General features: G+C 49.6%; 8 protein-coding genes across 8 annotated transcripts; 5 read left to right on the top strand and 3 right to left on the bottom strand.

Moving 5' to 3' along the window:
• Positions 1 to 110: 110 nt before the first annotated feature.
• On the top strand, positions 111 to 819 carry BDQ94DRAFT_167487 (uncharacterized protein; the record flags this gene model as incomplete). The annotated part of the gene is made up of 2 exons (XM_026770819.1): positions 111 to 411; positions 467 to 819. The coding sequence occupies 2 exons, from the start codon at positions 111 to 113 to the stop codon at positions 817 to 819; spliced, it is 654 nt and encodes a 217-aa protein (XP_026629633.1).
• A 768-nt stretch (positions 820 to 1,587) lies between these two features.
• On the top strand, positions 1,588 to 4,933 carry BDQ94DRAFT_115349 (DNA-directed DNA polymerase POL5). The gene is made up of 5 exons (XM_026763648.1): positions 1,588 to 2,061; positions 2,125 to 2,713; positions 2,764 to 3,569; positions 3,618 to 3,920; positions 3,971 to 4,933. Exons 1-5 carry the CDS (start codon positions 1,690 to 1,692, stop codon positions 4,853 to 4,855), a joined length of 2,955 nt encoding a protein of 984 aa, XP_026629632.1. The 5' UTR covers positions 1,588 to 1,689; the 3' UTR covers positions 4,856 to 4,933.
• On the bottom strand, positions 4,934 to 6,153 carry BDQ94DRAFT_115346 (MOSC domain-containing protein). The gene has a single exon (XM_026763647.1). The coding sequence runs from the start codon at positions 6,065 to 6,067 to the stop codon at positions 5,012 to 5,014; it is 1,056 nt and encodes a 351-aa protein (XP_026629631.1). The 5' UTR covers positions 6,068 to 6,153; the 3' UTR covers positions 4,934 to 5,011.
• A 206-nt stretch (positions 6,154 to 6,359) lies between these two features.
• BDQ94DRAFT_138137 (putative pyroglutamyl peptidase type I) lies at positions 6,360 to 7,658 on the bottom strand. Its single transcript, XM_026765192.1, has 2 exons — positions 7,376 to 7,658; positions 6,360 to 7,319 (listed from the first exon to the last, which is right to left on the bottom strand). Exons 1-2 carry the CDS (start codon positions 7,484 to 7,486, stop codon positions 6,609 to 6,611), a joined length of 822 nt encoding a protein of 273 aa, XP_026629630.1. The 5' UTR covers positions 7,487 to 7,658; the 3' UTR covers positions 6,360 to 6,608.
• A 1,084-nt stretch (positions 7,659 to 8,742) lies between these two features.
• BDQ94DRAFT_157523 (cytochrome P450) lies at positions 8,743 to 10,570 on the top strand (the record flags this gene model as incomplete). The annotated part of the gene is made up of 6 exons (XM_026768753.1): positions 8,743 to 8,967; positions 9,018 to 9,134; positions 9,193 to 9,295; positions 9,348 to 9,416; positions 9,467 to 10,072; positions 10,140 to 10,570. 6 exons carry the CDS (start codon positions 8,743 to 8,745, stop codon positions 10,568 to 10,570), a joined length of 1,551 nt encoding a protein of 516 aa, XP_026629629.1.
• A 2,638-nt stretch (positions 10,571 to 13,208) lies between these two features.
• Positions 13,209 to 13,787, top strand: BDQ94DRAFT_138132 (uncharacterized protein). The gene has a single exon (XM_026765191.1). The coding sequence runs from the start codon at positions 13,259 to 13,261 to the stop codon at positions 13,502 to 13,504; it is 246 nt and encodes an 81-aa protein (XP_026629628.1). The 5' UTR covers positions 13,209 to 13,258; the 3' UTR covers positions 13,505 to 13,787.
• BDQ94DRAFT_138131 (uncharacterized protein) lies at positions 13,788 to 14,316 on the bottom strand. Its single transcript, XM_026765190.1, has one exon. It carries the CDS (start codon positions 14,218 to 14,220, stop codon positions 13,954 to 13,956), a length of 267 nt encoding a protein of 88 aa, XP_026629627.1. The 5' UTR covers positions 14,221 to 14,316; the 3' UTR covers positions 13,788 to 13,953.
• Positions 14,317 to 15,536: 1,220 nt separating this feature from the next.
• Positions 15,537 to 17,914, top strand: BDQ94DRAFT_115314 (uncharacterized protein). The gene has a single exon (XM_026763646.1). The coding sequence runs from the start codon at positions 15,696 to 15,698 to the stop codon at positions 17,691 to 17,693; it is 1,998 nt and encodes a 665-aa protein (XP_026629626.1). The 5' UTR covers positions 15,537 to 15,695; the 3' UTR covers positions 17,694 to 17,914.
• Positions 17,915 to 19,541: the final 1,627 nt, after the last annotated feature.

The raw sequence follows: 19,541 nt of genomic DNA, 5'->3' as shown, positions 1-19,541 counted from the left end.
TCGGAGATGAATTAAAAGAAGGCCGCTATCGACTGGTTCATAAGCTGGGGCATGGAGGGTACTCCACTATATGGCTGGCCCGTGATATGCGAAAACCCGGATATGTAGCCATGAAGGCCATCATTGCCTTCGCCGGTGGTGACAGAGAGGAACCTGAACTGCTTCGCTACCCAAGAGCGTCATCGGAAAGATCTGGAGGAGATATTGTCCGGCCTCTCCTCGACGATTTTTGGGTGGCTGGCCCCGATGGAAGGCATAGATGTCTGGTCGCTCCGCCGGCACGAATGAGCTTGTCCGATGCGAAGGAGTCTTCAGGGATTGTTCTTTTTCAGTCCAAGGTTGCGCAGTTGATAATTGCTCAATTCATCCGTGGGGTTGCATTTTTTCATAGTAAGAATATTGTCCACGGCGGTATGTAGTTATTACACACTCCTAGCTGTGTAGAACGGCTAACCATTTTCTCAAGATATTCATCTAGAAAATATTCTAGTTGAGTTTCCGAAAGCGATAGATACACTTCCCGGCACAGAACATATGCACAATGATATTATACGCAACACCTGGGATGTCAGATTCAACTATAGCATACAAGAGCCACGAGCTGAGGCTGGCTTGGAGACCGTGACAGTGCAAGAAAAGACTGCATTCGAGGAAGTTATGTGGTTGATAAGATTTGAACCAGAGGACTTAGCCACAGCGGAGCAGTTGAAGCAGTCAGAATGGATCAGGGGCTGGGGATTGCCGGCTTTGGAGCAGAGCTTGAAGATTACAAGACCAGAGGTGGAGACAAAGAAGGAGGCACTTAGACCAGTCAAGTAACCCCGTAAGCTTTAATCGCATCAACGAAGTCATTTCTCTCTCCTCAAGTCAGAAAGCCTTCTTTATCAAGGGGGTTCCCCGACCTAGAGTGTCATGGTATGAACAATGGTGGCACAATGGACCCTTCAGTTCCTTATCGGAGAATTACCGTCAATAGTGTGGCAATATCCTCAGTCTTCCCTTATGTATGTTACAACTACACAACATAATAGCTGATAATCCGTTCGATATACTAGAGCTTTCATCCTAGTAAGTCCAAGGACCTTGTTGGCGATCACATTGTTGCTGAGAGGATAAATCATACCTATTGATAATGTTCACTTGGCATAATCTAAGCATATGTATTATACGGAATCTCTAAGAGATGTCATATGTTTCTGCTATATACTAGTTCCTATCACGTAGAAAATGGTACTCGCCCGTCTAGGTACTAGTAGTCCATATGCTGTTGTTCGAGGCTTTATATGCAGCGCGATAAGATAAGCAACAGCGATTCAACAGCACACAAAATGTGTTTTCACATATACTCCAGTTGTTTATGAAATACTTTCACACATGAAATAGATGATACTTTGGCTCTACTTTGACTCAAATCAATGCTAAATTAATTTCTAGAAGTGTATAGAGACAGACATGCTGTGGAGTATAAATCAGGTGGATTGTTATGTAAAGAGCCAAGCCGTCCGGGGCGCGCTAACCCGATTAAGCCAATCGCCTCATAAATTTTCGGAAGCGGAATCGCAAGCAACTCCTGCATCCCAGTCGTCGTGGGTCTGTCCAGCGACCCTTTTGTGATTTATTCATCCTTTGTGAATTAATCCAATACATCTAAACTTGTGGCGAGGGATTTTCAACTTTCCATTCCCCGCAATGGCGCAGAACAATGCCGCGTCCAGGAAGCGGCGCCGTGAGCCGGTCAACGTCGACACCAAAATGGTCGAGATCTATGAAGACCTCGCTAATGAGAAGGACGAGATCAGATTGAAGGCTGCCCAAGCCCTGGTATCCCAGTTCACTTCTGACAAGAACCCTGCCGATGAGCAGATCAAAAAGACTTTGCAGAGACTCTTCCGTGGTCTCTGCAGTAGTCGCAAAGCCGCCAGAATTGGCTTCTCTATTGCATTGACTGAGATTCTTTCTCAGGTCTTTGGAGCTCCCCGCGACTCATCGGAGCTGAATGTTTCTACTGTTATGAACATCTGGGAGTCGCAGTCTAGTGCGTCTGGTAGTGAGTCTGGTCAGGTAAATACATCCTTAACTAGGTCACATGTTATTCTACAATGCAATGCTTACTCTGCCCTACAGGAACAAAGAGACCACCATTTCGGTCGTCTGTTCGGTGCTGAGGCCATTATCAAGTCCTCCATCTTGTTCAAGCCCAATGCTCCATTCAACGAGTGGACTAAGCTCCTGGACCTGGTGTTTGAACTGGCCAAGAAGAAGCCCTGGATTCGGGAGGAATGCGGCTGGATCATCTATCGCTGCGTTTACGAACTTGCGGCCCAGAAAGCCGACGTTAAGTTCCTGGAATCCGCTCTTGAGCGTCTGTGCTCGAACGACCTTGCACGTACCCCAGAGGGAGTGGCCATCTGGCTCGCTGCCAAGGACCTGTTCCCGAATGCGAAGTTCCCCAGCAAGGTCTGGAAGCATGATGATCCTTTGGACGCAAAGGAAAGAAATCAGCTGGCCAAGGTCATGAAGGAGTCTTCCTCTGCCGATTCCGAAAGTGAAGGCGGAAACAAGGCGAAGTCGTCTGGAGTCTGGAACTCGAAGCTTCACTTTGCCTGGGATACTGTTATTGGCAGACTTGCCGATGCCCCGACAAAGGAGAGCAAGTCGAAGGGTTCTTCATCTCGGATCAGCTTCGCTGACTTTTGGACTGAAGTTGTCGACAGTGAGTTTTTACCTCATTTGCGGTGTTACCTATCTAACAAAGTTGTCCAGACGGTCTCTTCGCCTCATCTTCCTCAGAAGAACGTAAATACTGGGGCTTCCTCCTGTTCAACAAGGTTATCAACGATTCTCCCCTGAACCTGGCTTCCTTGGTGTTCACGAAGAACCTCGTCAGATGTCTGATGAATCAGCTTGCTGTCGAGGACAGATATTTGCACCGCATGGCCGTGAAGGTCGCAAAGGCTGTGCAGGCCCGCGTGTCCAAGGAGCCCGAGTTCGCCGCCGCTTCTGTCCGTGGTCTCATGGGCTCAACCGGGTCTGTGAACTTTGACCAGGCCACCAAGACAAAGACCGTGGAGAAGATTGTCGCTGAAGCCAACTTGGACGCTCTGAAGCAGATCGTTCCGCTCTTCGAATCCCTCATTGCGTCTCCCGGAACGACTGACAGCAAGGCTGCTGCGTCGAGCCGCCAGTTCTTGGCCGGTCTTCTCCTGTCCATTGTCCGTGCCCGGGCTTCGGCCAGTGACGACGAGGATGGTATGCAGAAGATCCTTGAGAAGATCCTCTTTGCTTTTGTTCGGTTCGCCTACTTCAAGCCCTCGGAAGAAGGTCGGGACCAGTCCGTCACCCCCCCTGTGACGGAGCAAACACAGGAGCTCTTTCGGAGTCGCATCAACTCCTGTATCAACAGTCTCATCGCTACGCAAAAGTACGCGGGCGTTCCGTATGTTGTTGTTCGCCACATCCGCGATGCAGTGAAGTCTGAAGAGCACGGAAAGTTCATCATCAACATGGATGGCACTATCCAGGACGCTGTGAAGAACGCCTTCAAGTCGCTGAAGAAGCTCGCCAACCTGGTAAGTTTATCGTCGGCCTAACCATCATTCATTACTAACTCAGAATAGGAGAAGGGTGACAAGGCCAGCATTGATGCCTTCAAGCTCCTGTACTCTTTGACCATTCTCCAAGTGTACAACGGCGACGCCGATGCCGCCTCCATGCTGGAGGAACTCGACTTCTGCTACACCAAGATCTTCGGCGACAAGAAGTCCAAGAAAGAGGAAACCTCGGACGCCTCGGACGCTCTGGTGGAAATCCTGCTGAGTTTCGCATCCAAGCAATCCCAGCTTTTCCGCCGCATGAGTGAGCAAGTCTTCGGTGCTTTCGCGGACAGCATCACAGAGAACGGCCTGGAGTCGTTGACCTCGGTATGTCCAGACACCCCCTCTACATGATCCCCGCTAACACCCCCTCCCAGATCCTAGAAGCGAAAGAAAGTCTTGCCGGCCAGCAAGAAATGTTCGACCAGCAAGACGACGAAGGCGATGAGGACATGATGGACATCGACGGAGAAGACGACAGCGACGTTGAAGTCATCGACGGTGACGACAACAACGCCAGCGATGACGACGACGATGAAGAAGAAGAAGACGACGACGACGAATCTACCGGCAACGACTTAGAAGAAGCGATCTTCGAAGCCAAACTGGCCGAAGCGCTCGGCACCCACCGCGCCGACAAAGACCTAAACGAAGACTCGGAAGGCTCCGACGCCGACATGAATGACGACGAGATGGAAGAAATCGACACACAACTCGTGAAGGTCTTCAAAGCCCGGCGCGACGCCCTCGGCCAAAAGAAAGACAAAAAGGACGCCAAAGAAAACATGATCAACTTCAAGAACCGCGTTCTCGACCTGCTCGAAATCTACGTCAAGAAATGCCACTCGAAGATCCTGGCGCTCGATCTCCTCTTGCCGTTGTTGCGCCTTACCCGCCGCTCCACCGTCAAGCAGATCTCTAATAAGGCTGCCAACGTGCTCCGCGAATACACTAAGCATTGCAAGGGCGCCGCGCTGCCGAAGCTGGACGAGATCGAGCCGGTCTGGGAGCTGTTGAAGTCGATTCATACGGAGGCGACGCATAGTGGACCGCCAGCGCATGCGTCGGCGTGCAGTCAGGCTAGTCTTTTGGTGGTGAAGACCCTGGTGGCACATGATAAGGAGACGATTGCTGGAGTGGTGGATGTTTATGGTGAGACGAGAAAGGCGCAGTTGATTAGCAAGAAGTGTCATGTGCAGCCGTCGTTCTTTACGGATTGGAATAACTGGTGTGTGTCGAGTAGTAAGCAGATGAAGAATTAGCTGCTGCTGCTACGGAGGACTTTCTCTATAGATGGCTAGTTAGATTGATTGGGACCAGTCCCAATAGCAATGTAATATATACATGATCTCTCTACTACTATTAAGTTATAGACATCACATCACAATTACCACCATCAACCCAGTACACCTAGTCTTTTAAAAGCCCTTGATATACCGATGTCCATCCGTAACCTCCACAACCTCAAACCCCATCCCGACCTCCACCCTCCCCTCGTGCCTGGGCGCACTCAACATCCCAAAACAAGGCTTGAACTTGATCCCCTCATCCACACGCCTATACTTCATAAGCGTATCCCACGGCTGCCGACCATGCTTCTCCGCCGTATCGGGGTCAACATTCGGAACCTGACACCTAGCGCACCTAGCCACGACATCCAATTCCACAGCACCCCCTCCTTTCTTCCCATCCTTATTACCTACAATCCTCACCACCTTCCACGAATCCTCCTCCCACGGCACATCTCCGGTAACCACAATATTCGGCCTAAACCTCTCAATCGTAATAGGATCATTCCCACCCTGCACCAACCGCCCATTCAACTCCTCAATCGACGCCACCGAGGCAATCAACACAGGATGCACATCCGGGAAATACGTATCCTGCTCTCTACCCAGAATCTCCGGGGCGCCGTTCCCACGCAGAATGCGGCGCTCCGGGCCCTTATACACTAACTTCACTTCTCGGCCGAGGAATTCACTGAACAGGGCATTGACGTCCGGACCATATGCATACGCATCCGTTACTGTGTCCCAGATAGTGACGTGTTCGAGGGTAGTGTGTTGCGCGAGCCAGGCGGGGGTGGGGTCCGTGGGGAGGGAGATCTCCTTGTCTTTGGAGAAGGAGGGGATGGTGATGATGAGGTGGGAGGAGTCTGGGGAGAGCGCTGTTGTGATAAGCGTCATGCGCGAGTCTTGTCGGATGGTGAGGAATTGGTTGGTTTTGGCGTCGATAAACATCCAGCGGCGGTCGAGGGAGAGGCCGTGCTTGTGCAGGGTTGTGTGGGGGAGGCGGATCCCCCGGCAGGATTTTATGGGGTAGATGTAGAGGGAGTGGATGGTGGTGGGTTTGGGGTGGTGGTGGCGGAGGAGGTTGAGCTTGTGTTTGAGGGTGTGGATGGCTTTGGGGGAGAGGAGGAGCGGGAGGAGGAGGATGGTGAGGGTGGTGAGGAGGAGGACGGTGGGGGTCTCCATTGTGATCTTTTATTTTTAGTGTTTTGTGCTGTTCAGTGTGTGTGGCTTTTAAGAATTGGTGCTTTCATTGCTGTGTGAGAGAGATTGTGTAGTGTGGAGAGAGGAAGTGGAAGAGGAGAGTTGAGACAAAGAAAGTTGGGAAAGGAATTGGCGATAAGAGATAAGATAACCGCAATAACCGCAATTGCCATACTTATTCCGCCAACGGGATATCATATTGTTACCGCGCTAAGTAATGGCCGCATAGCTTGAGTTGAGCTTGTTCATGTATGGCGTGAGAATTTAATCTAAATCGGTTCTATTCCTACACAAATACAACACCAGTAATAAATTGAAGGTGATCTTATACCAACACTCCTTATGCCCAAAATCTATGCGGCGCCAGGTGTGATGCGATCATAACCCATCAGGCGCCCACATGTATTCACTAATGCAAAATATGGCCAAAAAATACAGTACTCAGATAGAACCACCGATAAACCAAAACTGCTAGGACATGCAATGTCACAACTCCGAGAAGATTGAAAAGGCCATTCAGAAACTAGGGAGCGCTGTGCTGCTGCTCACTCCAGCTAGTCACAAGAGCCTTGATTAGCGCGACGGCAACCTCCTTGCCCGTCTCTATATCCTCATCCAAGCATGACGCGGGAACGTGGAAGAAGGTGACATTGCGATCCTCACCCGCCTGGTATGCCAGTGCCAAGCTGGTGTACAGGATGAACTCGCAGAGATAACGTCCGGCATCAGTGGAGATCCGCGCATCGGTTTCTGAGGGGCAGAATGTCTTCCATGCTGCTAGGAAATCTTCGTCCGGTGGACGGGGGCTGAGGTGTTTCTTCTCCGAGGCGCGTCCCTCTGAAGGGCCAGCCCTAAGCACCAGTGGCAAGTCGAGCTCCCTCCACAGCTTCTCGCCATCCTCGTACCCGGATCTGCCTTTGATGTCGGACATCAGATACCCATCACGGTGAGCCTGCGTCTCCACGGAATAGTAGTTCCTCATCGCTGCTATGCCAATGTGTATGACAATGTCTGGGCGTCGGCCTCCGTGCGTCTTGGCATAGTCATCGAGAATGACAGGGAGGGTCGTCCGCACCGCTGAATATGCAACGGGTATGGGTGAAGGATGGACATTTATCGAAACTCGACGGGGAACAGCATCAGAGCCGTCTGAAGATGCAGGTGAGAAGGTGAAAGAGGGTGGTAGGGACGAGGCTATCAGATATGAGGCGTTCACTAGATTAGACTTGAATGGCTGTAGAACATGTGAGTTGCGATATTGGGAGAATGGTATGGACACGAGAAGCTTACCCCAAAGCCCGTTACAAGGACTGAGATCTCATCCTGATCTGTTTCAGAGACAGGCGGATTTCCAGGTAGCTGTGCCGTGAGTGACGACACTCCGGGGCCGTAATCTCCCATGATAACCAACTAGCTATCCCTACAAAAATACCAAGAAAGAATGTTGCGATCAACGAAAGCCAGTCATCGAAAAAGAGCAAGTAGCGAGTAGCAAGCTCGATGCGACCGGCCTCCAAGCCACCAAGGTCTAGAAAGTCAATCGAGGCGATGAGGTTGTAATGAGAAAGAGGCAGGCCAGTTGGGACTTGAAGGGCAGCTTTCCCCGCATTGTCTTGGCGTCACGAGATAAGCCTTCGTCACATCGTGTCCTTCTCGCCGGCCGCAGTCTTTTTTCCTGCTTCCGTGTCTCCCTGGGTTTTCATTGCTGTCTCCTTCGATGATGAGGAAGTCTGCAAAATCTTCCGATGGCCATTGTCAGCTGTTTGGATGCCATCAATCTCCAATGACTTTCCGTATATGGACCGGTCGCGGTTGATCACCCGCACTTAGTTTCTGGTCCCTTTGAATGGCTCTCGGTCGGGGTGGACTTGGACTTGTGTGACTGGAATCAACTCATGATGTGCACTCACGAAAACACAGACACATCCGATACCTGGCGATACCCTCCGAACCTTAAGTCACATCTGTTCTTGTCAACGAGGATTTGGGGATCGTGTCACTTCAGGTGTTCAGGCATCCCCCGCGATACGCCAATACGGGGGTCCCAAAGCGGTTTAGCGTGTCCCCGGACGGAGGCAAACGAATAAACGAACGGACAAATCGAAGCATTCCATAAAGCCAGGCTGACGATGTAGTGGAATGGGCATTCAACTAAACAGACGAGAACAGGTCGCGGTCTTACATAAAGCACTGCCACGGCTTATGCTTAAGATAGAGCTGGCTAGAACAGCCAGCTGGCTTACTCTGACTGTGTCTGTGCCGTAATCCGTCGCAAAGCGAACGGATCCCAACCACGAGTCGACGGGGGTTTCCAAGCGACATTCCTCCTTGGGTAACAGCAGTGTCAATCACCACTCGGCGAAAGGGAGACCCGATATCCATCCCTCGTCCTGGGTCGCCCAGATGGTTCATTCCTTCCGGCCCACCTTGTTGCTGTCAATGAGCGGCCTTTCATTTCACACCCGATCGTCCCGTCGTATAAAGCGTATTCGAGGATCCATCCTCATAGACAAGGATGGAGTGGAGAAAAGCCACTGAGATTTCGGTTGTTTCAAAGTATATATTTTTATAAGTAATCTGGCGGTTCCCAGTGCTGACTTCGACCGTGGTCTTCATTTTTACGATTTCCTAGGCGCCTTTTGCTACCCACTCCAGCAATGGCAGTCATCCTTGAGGTCCTCGATAACCAACACCTCTTGCAAGGTGTTGTACTGGCCCTGGTCTTGGTATTTGTTTCGAGTTTCTACCATGAAATAGCAGATAGTTTCCCATACAAGAATATTCCCCTAGTTGGGAAAGGTAAGTGGGAGATCACAAACACCAAGGCCAAGCACCGATTTGTTACATCTGCAAAGGAGCTCTTCGCCGAGGGTTTCAGTCAGGTATGGAGTGAACTATAATTCAGTAGCGGCGGAAGCTAATGTACTTGCAGGGTCGGAAAGCGTTCCAGGTCCATTTCTCGGCTAGGCCGACCATCGTCCTTCATCCAAGCCTAACAAACGAGGTCAAGAACAATCCACTTCTTGACTTCAATGAAGCAAACAAGAAGGTATGATACCGCTTGATAATGGGTATGTCTATGGAGAGATCTAATGTTCATGGGGTAGAGCTTCTTCGGATCCAAGATTCCTGGATTTGAGCCGTTCGATGGATTAGATCATGAGGGCATTTTCCTGGAGGTGATCAACAAAAAAATTACTCAAGGGCTTGGTAAGGCGACCCTGTGGGAATAATATCAAACAGAACACTGACTTTCTTGCAGGGCAGCTGACCACTCCACTTTCAAGAGAGACTATTGCAGTTTTAAATGAGAAGCTTCCGGACTCTGGGGGTACGTGACTCACATTCATGGGGGACTGTTGACCTTCTAACAAGCGATAGAATGGCTTCCCTTCACCTTTGCACAGGAGATCCCCCATATCGTAGCTCGCCTGTCCTCTCTCGTGTTTCTGGGAGAGAAGATTTGCCGCGACAAGCAGTGGTTGGACGTTTCCGTCAATTATACCATCCATGCTTTCGTTGCTGCTCGTGACCTCAGACTTTACCCTACGGTTCTCCGTCCTTTTGTCCACTGGTTCTTGTCGTCGACTCGCAGGACCCGGCAAGACATTCGCGTCGCTTCCGCCATTATTAACCGTGAGGTAGAAAAGCGAAAACTCATCCGGGAAGGCAAGCTTCCTGAAGAGGACCCTCCAAGGACGCACGCAGACACATTGGACTGGTTTGAAGAGGTTGCTGCGGGTCGGCCGTTAGACCTCGCTGTGGCCCAGGTCGGCCTTTCTCTGGCGGCGATTCACACGACATCTAATCTCCTCACGAATATCATGTACGACTTGACAGCCTACCCAGAGCACATCCAGCCACTGAGAGACGAGATCAAGGCCATCATCAGTGAAGATGGAGGCTTGAAGAAGACCAGCCTGACCAAGATGAAAATGATGGATAGCGTGCTGAAAGAATCCCAGCGAATGCACCCCGCCGGCGTTGGTAAGCACTCGACCCAACCTCTCTCCCGATACCTAATGAAAGACTTTCATCTGACATGCTACCAAAGCCTTCATCAATCGCGTCGCCATGGGAGATATTACACTCTCCGATGGCACCCGCATTCCCAAGGGTGCCAGCATAGCAGTTTCGGCGCACAACATGGAGGATGAAACCCTCTACCCGAACGCGAAGACGTACGATGGCTTCCGATTCTACAAGAAGCGTCAAGAACCCGGCAATGAGCACCGGTTCCAGTTCGTGACAACCAGCCCGGAGCATCTCGGCTTCGGACACGGCATGCATGCATGCCCGGGACGCTTTTTCGCCTCGAACGAAGTGAAGATTCTCCTCATCCACTTTCTCATGAGATATGACTGGAAGTTCGCAGATGGCCGCACAACGCGACCGATGAACTTTATGCACGGAACGGAGTCGATTTGCGATCCGACAGTGGAATTCCTGTTCAAGCCCCGACAGCCAGAGGTTGATCTGTCATGATCCATCTCTTAATCTCAAGCGTGTATATACCAAGTCGACCGGTACAGAGTGCTGTGTACATACTAAATTGCCTATATTCGATCAACTCGATCGACCAATCAGAACCACATACACGATCGAAACAAATCTAAGACATATCTCAGCAGATCAAGTGCCTTATGACATGATTTGTTTTGCTTTTCTTCTTCTTTCCAACGGCGTCTCCACATGCACCCAAGACAAGTCAGTCATATGCAGCGAGATCACCAAGAAAAATCCAGTTTTGAAGCAAGGGATGAATGTGGCGACGCTGACGAGGAATAATACCGCACCACACTACTACAAAACCGGTTCTGTTCTTGATACACACACTGCATTTTTAGCTTGTGATTGATTTCATTCGTCATACTTTATGCTATTGTTCATTCCTAACACGGATGTGGCGGGTGTCACTCACAGAATGAATCATGCTCTAGATACATACCTACCGAGGATGAAACTGTTCCCAGGATTTGCGCTGTTTGTTTTTGTCTTACCTGTATTCCTAAAAGGGTAAGCAGTACGCAAGAACATGAACCACTGCACTGCATTAACTGCAGATGCAGGTGCAGGTGGCTAGACCGCTTACGTGGGTAGATACTATTAAGCCATAAGTTAATTCGACAGGTAAGTAGGCAGTATGCTGTGTACTCTCCATACAGGGTAAATAGTGCATAGCGCAGATGCACACAACGGTAAGGAGATTGCGGTGTAGAACCGAACCATAGATGGAACCGAAGTAAGCCTGTAGGTTTCTTAGGGCTGGCTGGATATGATGTGAGAATAACCAACTAGTCTGAGGCAGGTGGTGATATGTTCTCTAACACGTTAGTAGATAGAGAGCTACTACTTACCTAGAAGAATAACAGGATGATACAATTAATAACCTGAAAGGGACACAAGATACTAATGCTCACATATTCCATAGTAATCATTGCAAGCACTGCAATACGTTAAAATAAATCAAGTATACACGAGCAGACAAGAAATTATAGGTAGTTACCAAGTGCTAACTGAAATAATCACATCATATAAACTAAACGAAGGCGTTCCTGAAAGGAAACCCACGAACCATGGATTCAGCGAAAATCAAGCTTAATTCTAGCCTAACAACCTACCACAGTTCAATAGCGCCCAGTAGCTGCTAGTTCCCGATTCTCAAGTCAGCCACCTAGTAGCTGTTTCCTGGAATTGTTACCTTAGGCACCGCTACTAGCTAGCTCTAGAAGAAATTAGAGTAGCATACGGTATACGCAGAAGCAAGTACTGCGCACGCCAGTGTACGGATATGTCGAGCATGGTTATCTTCAATGTTATTTCATGTTGGGTTGGAATGTACATATACATTTGTTCAGTAGTATTCGATCAGGTATTGCATGGTACGAAGAACTAACTATACATAGGTAGGTAGGTAGGTAGAATCTATCCATATTATTGAGATAGTAGTGAGTTGTGGTTATTTGTTACTGACACCATTTCCCATTCTGTACTCCGTACGATTCATGGAAAGAAAATCCAAAGAAAGGTGGGTGGCTGGGGATCATGTTATTGTTGTTGATGAATGGAAAACGGTAGTAGTTAGTTACTATGGTAGTACCATCATGCAATTGCAGATGTCGGGATTTAGTTAGGTCCGTGGTGAAATAGTACTATTATCCACTTTGGTCAATCCATCTTCATGTGTCCCACAGTATTAATGTCAGTTTATAGAAATAGTTAACAGCGATATCAATAGACTACACCCTAAAAGGCAACAACTCCATCGTTCACTACTAAATATAACACTGTGTGTGTGCTATAATTATAATATCATCAGTGCTTTCTGAAAATTTTCTGTCCGTGTGAAGTCTCCATCCCCAGCCATCTGAATTACTATTTCTAGGACTTTTGATTGATGGAGTTGGAAACTAAGAATGGTAGTGTGGTCTAAAGTATAGCACGACGATACTAAGAAAGAAGTACACAAAAGTAGTGGATTTAGCCAGGAACAATGGAAAGTTCCCCGGCGCAGGGCGCTAGTAAGTCAATAACGGGCGGTCGCGGCGCTGACTGGCGGGAACTGAGACCAATACAGTCACTTACCAGACGCGCGGATCCGCGTGTCAGACGCGTTAAAGTCGCGTTTACCCCGCCTTGACGCGTTTGGGGGGGCGATAAGCGAAATGATTGACATGAACGTGCTTCAATAGAAGGTGATGAGCTGCCCGGTCTTTGTTTGCGGGAGAGATTTCTTTCAGTAGAAGGGGAATTACGGCATTGAAGCGCGTGTAGAAATAGAGGACTACGGAGTATATAGAAATAAATAGGGGGGGGGGGGGGGGCCACTTGTGGATTGAGGTCGTAAGATGGTAAAGAATATTCCACACTATGACTCTTACTTTCCTCTGTTTGATCATTCTCGGGCCGCCCGCGAGGCGGTTTGAGTCGTGCCTTCAATTCCATGCCCAAGCTGGGCAAGATGCTACTGGTTGATGGGCGGTGGTGCTAATGCATGCCCAGTGCGTCGGGGTTCGATTCGCCCAGGCGGTGGAGAACCGCTTCTGCAGGTGACTGGAGTTCATGACCATGATCAAATTGATCGAGGTACTCGAGGCCACCTTGCTGAAGCACCGATGGGACGCCCCCAAATTCCTGGTTCGCCAACATTATTGCTTGGGGGGCGGGAGAGAAATGGATTATTCTTATTTTTTTTTTCTCTTTTATCTATTTGCTCGCACCTCTCTCCCAGCCACCCGGAATGAATTTGATCACACGGTCCGCCATGGTGAAAGTCGGTCTTGCTCGCTAGAGAGCTTTGCGTGTAGATCGATGGGGCCACAATTGATGAAAAAGGATCAGGTAGGTCGTTTTTCTCTTGTCCTTAAGGTGAGATTGCTGCTTAGTGTGCTGGTGCTACCGGGTGCACGGGAATTGTGATGAATCCCAAGGCAATGAAGAGAAATAATTGGAGAACATCGTCAATGGTCAAGTGAGCCATCTGCACTCGGTCTGCATTGAGGACACCTTCTCGGTACCCTTGCAGTTCACGGAGAAGGGGATGGGGGGAGGGAACGCAACGTTGCAAGTACAGTAACTCATGGATGAACGAGGCAATGCCCAGTCTGATTGATCTAGACTGGGAAGCTAAGCTATTACTGTTCTGGATCGCTGGTCCTGCAGCCCGTGCAAAAGGTACGGCAGACTGATGAGTCCAGTGTCCCCATATAAGAGATTAATTATGATTATTCTGGACTATCTTGTTGGGGCCACTGGGGCGACTCCATCAGGATGGCTGCCATTTGTCGACGGGCTGCAGGCGTGAATCCTCTGCCCGTCCCGAGGGATCGTTGGGCAACGCGGTGAGGCGGTTAGAGGGATTCAACTTACTATGGACCAGCCCCCGAGAATGAGAGGGTGTGAGAAAAGGTGACTGAATTTAACGGCCAATGTGTGAATGCTTCGAAGATTCTTGATCTGGATGGGGAGGATAAAAGAGTACTACTAGTTAGTCTCTTTCTTCGGTTGAGCCAACATTGGCCAGAAACCAGTAAAAAAGAATGACGGGGCAAGAAAGAGAGAAGGATTGGGAGGGAAAGATTTTGAGGAAGAATTCTGAAAAGAAAAATGAAAATCCAAAAAAGAAAAGGCTGCATGAAAAATAGACAAAAAAGAAGGCAGAGAATGCAGCTGAGTGGCTCACGAGGAAGTGCAGCATATCGACTTTCTCCGCATTCCTGAGCAGTCGCGACTCCCAATTGCCCTGCTGGGTTTTTCTTTTTCAATTTATCCCCAATTTTTTGATTAATTAATTTTTCTCTAGGTTTGATTAACGCTCACTTATGATGGCAATTGGCACCTGTGGAATTTGAGAATGAACATGGTTGCGGGTGTCACCCCCGACCTGTTAACATCATCCGCCTGGATGGTGTCTGAACAACGATCTCGATTAGCGAGAATAGGAAAGGCTCCCTGGTGAACAGCGCACCGGCGAGGCCACTTGGTGCCCTGATGGGCTTGACGTGGTGATCTCCGGGCCTGCTGGAAGGGCAGAAAAGGTGGAGCCAGAGGGAAGAGACTAGTTCAGTTCGTCCCTGTCGCGGCCACCAGAGCAGAGCAGAAGCAGAGTTCCGCTACCCAAAAGGCGCTGTGAACAGTTTAGTTTAGTTAGCAGTTAACTAACAGTTAGCAGAGTAGATGCTGGGGAGTTTAGTGAGTGTTCGCGGCTTCTTGCGCCTACCGCTTCCCTTTCCCTTCCCTCAGTCTGTGCCCCCCTCGGCTGTCTCATCCTCTCGCTCTCTTCCTCTTCTAACTAATTATTCCCAATTCTCCCTCCCTCCCCCCCGTTTATTTCCTTTCCCTCCGTTACTTCCCTACATCCCACCCCCTTCTTTCTCGACAGCCACGTTGTCGCTTCTCCTTTTTTCTCCGATCGAGCTTGTCGCTCGTCATCGACCATCCCTTCCGTTTCCTTTTCCTTTTCTTTTGTGTTGGTCTGGCGTGTTCGTGTGCCAATGTCGGCTCCCCATCTTCTATAGTTCCCTCCTCTGGGGTACCCGTTCGATGTGATCCTCTCGCAATTTCCCCCCCAAAAAAGCGCATCGCTGCACAACATCGTTGCGCGTCACATCGAATAACATACGAATTCGATCGCTTTCGCCCATCCGACCACTCACACCTCGACGTGTTTTTCCTTTTCTCTGTTTTGTTCCCCTCATCTCCTGTTACGACTCACGACCCCCCCATAAACCCTAAGCGCGCCTTGTCGACGACCCCCTCCTTCGGAGATCGATCACAGACGTTGCACCATTGACTGAAACGGATTTCTTTACTTCTATTGCTCTTGGATTGCTTTTCCTCCTTGCTCTCCCATAGTTGAGTTTGGTTGTTCTCTGTGAATAGCGTGTGCGCGCCTCGAAGTGGACAATACCGTGCGATCTAGGCTATCTCCGTCCGCGCGCTTAACTTGGAACGTCAGGCACCATTTCTCGCATCGCAATCGAGGTTCGCGACATGACAGTGGTATAGGGAAGTTGCATCATACTGTCAAGATAACGCACTTACCTACATACCACTTGTCCCCGTCTTCGCTAGCAAAGCGTCGTTGAACCGATACGGGACCTTGCACACCATGGCTTGTCGACCACACGGCCTATCGCGCACCCTGCCGAAGAACTTCACCTTTTCTTCGTCGGGCGAGCCTCGCACACCGGAGCGCGTCTCACATCACCTGGATGTGCCGCCGCCTCCCCCTCGTCATTCTAGTTGCCGCTTACGTAGGTCCCGCGTCCGCTCGGGGACCGATGTCTTTGCGCAGGCCGAATATGACCTCAGCACGTTCAACCCCAACCCATCCGATGTCCCTATACCCTCGATTGAAGTCCCTTCTTACGACGCTTTTGCGGGCTCCTCGTGTCCAGCAGTACCCTCCCGTGATGACCGTTTCTTAGCGCCGCCCCGGGATCGCCTGGCCATGAAAACACCTCCGGCTCAGATTCGCCCCGACCCGGTCGAGGATAACAATACCGCATCGTGGTCTCTGGAGGACCCGCAGGCTCTGGGAGAGAGTATTCAACGTCCTAGTTCCGTCTGCTCACAAGCATCGGACTCGTCCGTCTCCTCGATAGAAACGTTTAGCTCCCGGCGCTCGGCGGGTGGAAGCTGTACCAGCATGGAGAGCGACTCATACGACCCATTCTTCCACCTGGAGCTTCCACCAAAACCTGCGCCCGAGACGCCCTCTCTGTGTCGAACGCGCAATAAGAACAAGGCACGGATGCTGCACGCCAAGGAACGTTGGTCCCTGGACATGGACAACCATCTATGGAATACTTACCAGCTCTACATCCAAGACCCTACCATTACCCCTTTCAAAATGACTCCGGGCAGCATTCCGCCACTTGGTGTCACTCACCGTGTTGCCCGGGAGGCCAAGCGGACGTGGGAGAGAAGGCGCTTTAGACTCGACCGACAGTTTCCCTTCACGCTCTCCTACCAACGTCCATCTAGCAATTCTACTCCCACTCCCAAGGTTGATGCGGTGAAGCCTACCTGGCCTAAATCAGAAGCCTCGACGCGGCGCAGGCTAAAACTACTGTGTAGAAAGAAGTTTTCGATTGCTCCCCACTACCAGAGAATGATGCAATCTCGGAGCCCGACGCCGTTCCTAGACTTGCTGTCCCAGCCGTCTGCAGAACCTTCCAGGGCTGTGGGCCCTGCCAATAGCTGCACGGCCTATGCGACGCGCGATCTGGGTGTGTCTCTCGTTTCCAGCTCCGTACCTGGGCCTCTGGCTCAGCTGGCAGCGGAAGACTCTTCGCCTCCGATGGGCAACGAATGGTTCAACAATCCCATACTCAGTGCGCCTCGCCAACTCATCCCAGAGCCACCTACAATACACCCTGGTAGTGCCCCTAGACTAGAGCCCGTGCCACGACTAGGATCGCCATTTACGTATAATACCTGGGGACCTAATGCCTCGAGAAAGCGACCTCAGCGTCATACCCCTAGGGCTCGGCGAGAAACAATCCATGTGACGGGCTCCCGGCTACGTTCTCCGCCCCGTATGGAGCCATTTCCGAACGTCGACCATCATCAACACCTGGCTCCGTATGTGGCCACTACCAGCGAATCGCCAGCGGAACAAGATACGCGGGTGCAGCTAGAAGACCTTGTCCGTCACGGAAAGCTCAATGATTTAGGTCAGCACCGCATACGCATTCGCAACCGTGGAGCCACGATAAGTTCAGTGAACCACAAAGGTCTCGACCAGTTGTTCTCCCCACCGTCGTCGTCCTCTCGGAACGACGAAGATACCATGGTCGGAAAACCCATCGTCAATCCTATGCTGAATCTCGGTGGCGACAGTATCAAGCGTTTGGGCTCCCCCTTCAAGGTAGAAACCCCCAAACGAGCCCAGCCGTCACCTAGGCGCATTCGCCACGCGCCGTCGCTCTCGGATCCCTTCGCAAGCGGGCTTATACCAACATTCCAGCCGACGAGTCCCAACAGTCAATCGAGGAACGAAGAAATGGCTAGTCGGCTCCCATACGATCCGACGGAGCAAGGCATCTCCGATGCAGAGCGCATTCGAAGGCAAATCTTGAATATGCCGTACTCGAGGCAATAGGTTGCATATCGCATTGTTAGAAGTCTGTTTCACCATGTGTCAACGTCACATCGATCTACTACACTAATGACCGGGATGATTTACCGTGATCTTGATCGCATTTGATCAAAGGATATAATGACAGAAATGGCAGCCACGAATTGATGACCTTGTTTTAGCCCTTGCTTACTTCTCTCGCGCTGAAACCATTGCATTTGTTGAAGAGCAACATTTCATGATAGGCGCGAAGAGGAGAGGCCACAATAACGAAAAACGAAAAAAAAAAAAAAAGTGCTTTGAAGTTGCTTCTACATGCATACGTTGCTTTGAGCGGTTCAGCTGTACACCACGGTGCTTATAAGGTGTACGAGCCAAGCTCCCAACCGCGACTCATTCAACCGAACTGGACCGTCGTTTTCCACGCAGTGTTCTTGTTCTCCTCTCTACTCTTGACCCATACAGCATGTTTGTCAGAACACTCTTTGGGGCATCGTGGAACCGGAAACGACAAATAGACCTTTTCCTGCCACCGAAGAATGTTTCGCAGACACTGTTGATGGTCATCACACTCTCTGATTTTCCTTATTCTTCTATCTCAATTACCGAACCCCATACACTCTTTGAACAAATATCGACAGTATCACAAACATTGCCAGAAACATCGAAAACCGAAAAAACCTACAAAACAAACCAACCCTGGCAACCCCACTATCTTTCAATCTCTTTTCATCTCTTTATCCATCTCTTTCTCATTCCTTACCATCGATTGAATACTCAACATTACCGTGCGATCCGTCTTTGATCTTGATGAACCTTTGGCATGCCCATTTTAGCATGCGCAGTGATGATTGGTATGGAGAGACGCCGCTATTGAATGAATGACTCATAGATGAAACGAATCCGCACGACTTGGCAGCTGCTTAGTGACGACGTCTTATGGAAAGCGCCCCATTGTCTTTGCAGCGTTTAGCTTTCAGTTTCAGCCTTGCTTTAACTGACTTGTTTTCGAACTTGCTTCATGTTCGTCCTATCTACAACTTACTGACTGACCATTACTTACATTGTTGTCTGTCTATCTGTTTAGCATGTCTTGCTCCAGTCAAGCATGTTTTGTTGGCTTTCAACTGTCTGCATCTCTCATTATGTCTCTTACTATCTCTATTTTTCCAAAGAATACATTTCTCCTTTCCTTTACAATATGTAAAAAAAAGATTTGATATCTGTGTGGTTGCATTGTAGCGCATTTATTCATTATAGCATCTTTGCATTGATCTGATCTAGTCCGGTCTTTAACAGTGAATGATAGCTCGTGGTAAATGGTGTCGAAACAATCAAGTTAAGCATGACGGGTCAACTAATCATCTCACTGCAGTGCACGTGTGGATGGATAATTGCAATACAAACTACTACATGACCCAGGCTATTAGCCTCTGCATCATCTTGAAATAGACACTACCAGATATTCCCTGTCTCTTCTTCGGCTATTCTTTCTCGTTTTATTCTTATTACAAGACTGTCCGTATCTGTCTCTTCCTGTAGAATAGCACATTTTTATTTATTAAGATTTGATGCCAAGATTTCTAGATAAGATCAACTTAACCCTAAATCAGTCCCTCCAGATACTTTCTCAAGACTATTAGGTATGACGTGCAATGTATGCAACTACAGTATGTATTCAGACCAAAGGCCACGATAAATAACAGACAAAGAACAAGGAAATAAGTACATATGTAAATATGAAACAACAACCCAAACGCCAACGCTGCGACTAAAACAAGGAAAAGACATGAGGGGGTATAAAGTGCGTACGTGTCACGTGCATCGTCGAAAGGGGAGGGATTATTAGTGAAAGAACAAAGAGTGAAGCAT

Source organism: Aspergillus welwitschiae (assembly GCF_003344945.1).
Source record: "Aspergillus welwitschiae strain CBS 139.54b unplaced genomic scaffold BDQ94scaffold_6, whole genome shotgun sequence".
Taxonomy (NCBI): Eukaryota; Fungi; Ascomycota; class Eurotiomycetes; order Eurotiales; family Aspergillaceae; genus Aspergillus; species Aspergillus welwitschiae.
This window is presented reverse-complemented; position numbering and strand designations above follow the sequence as displayed.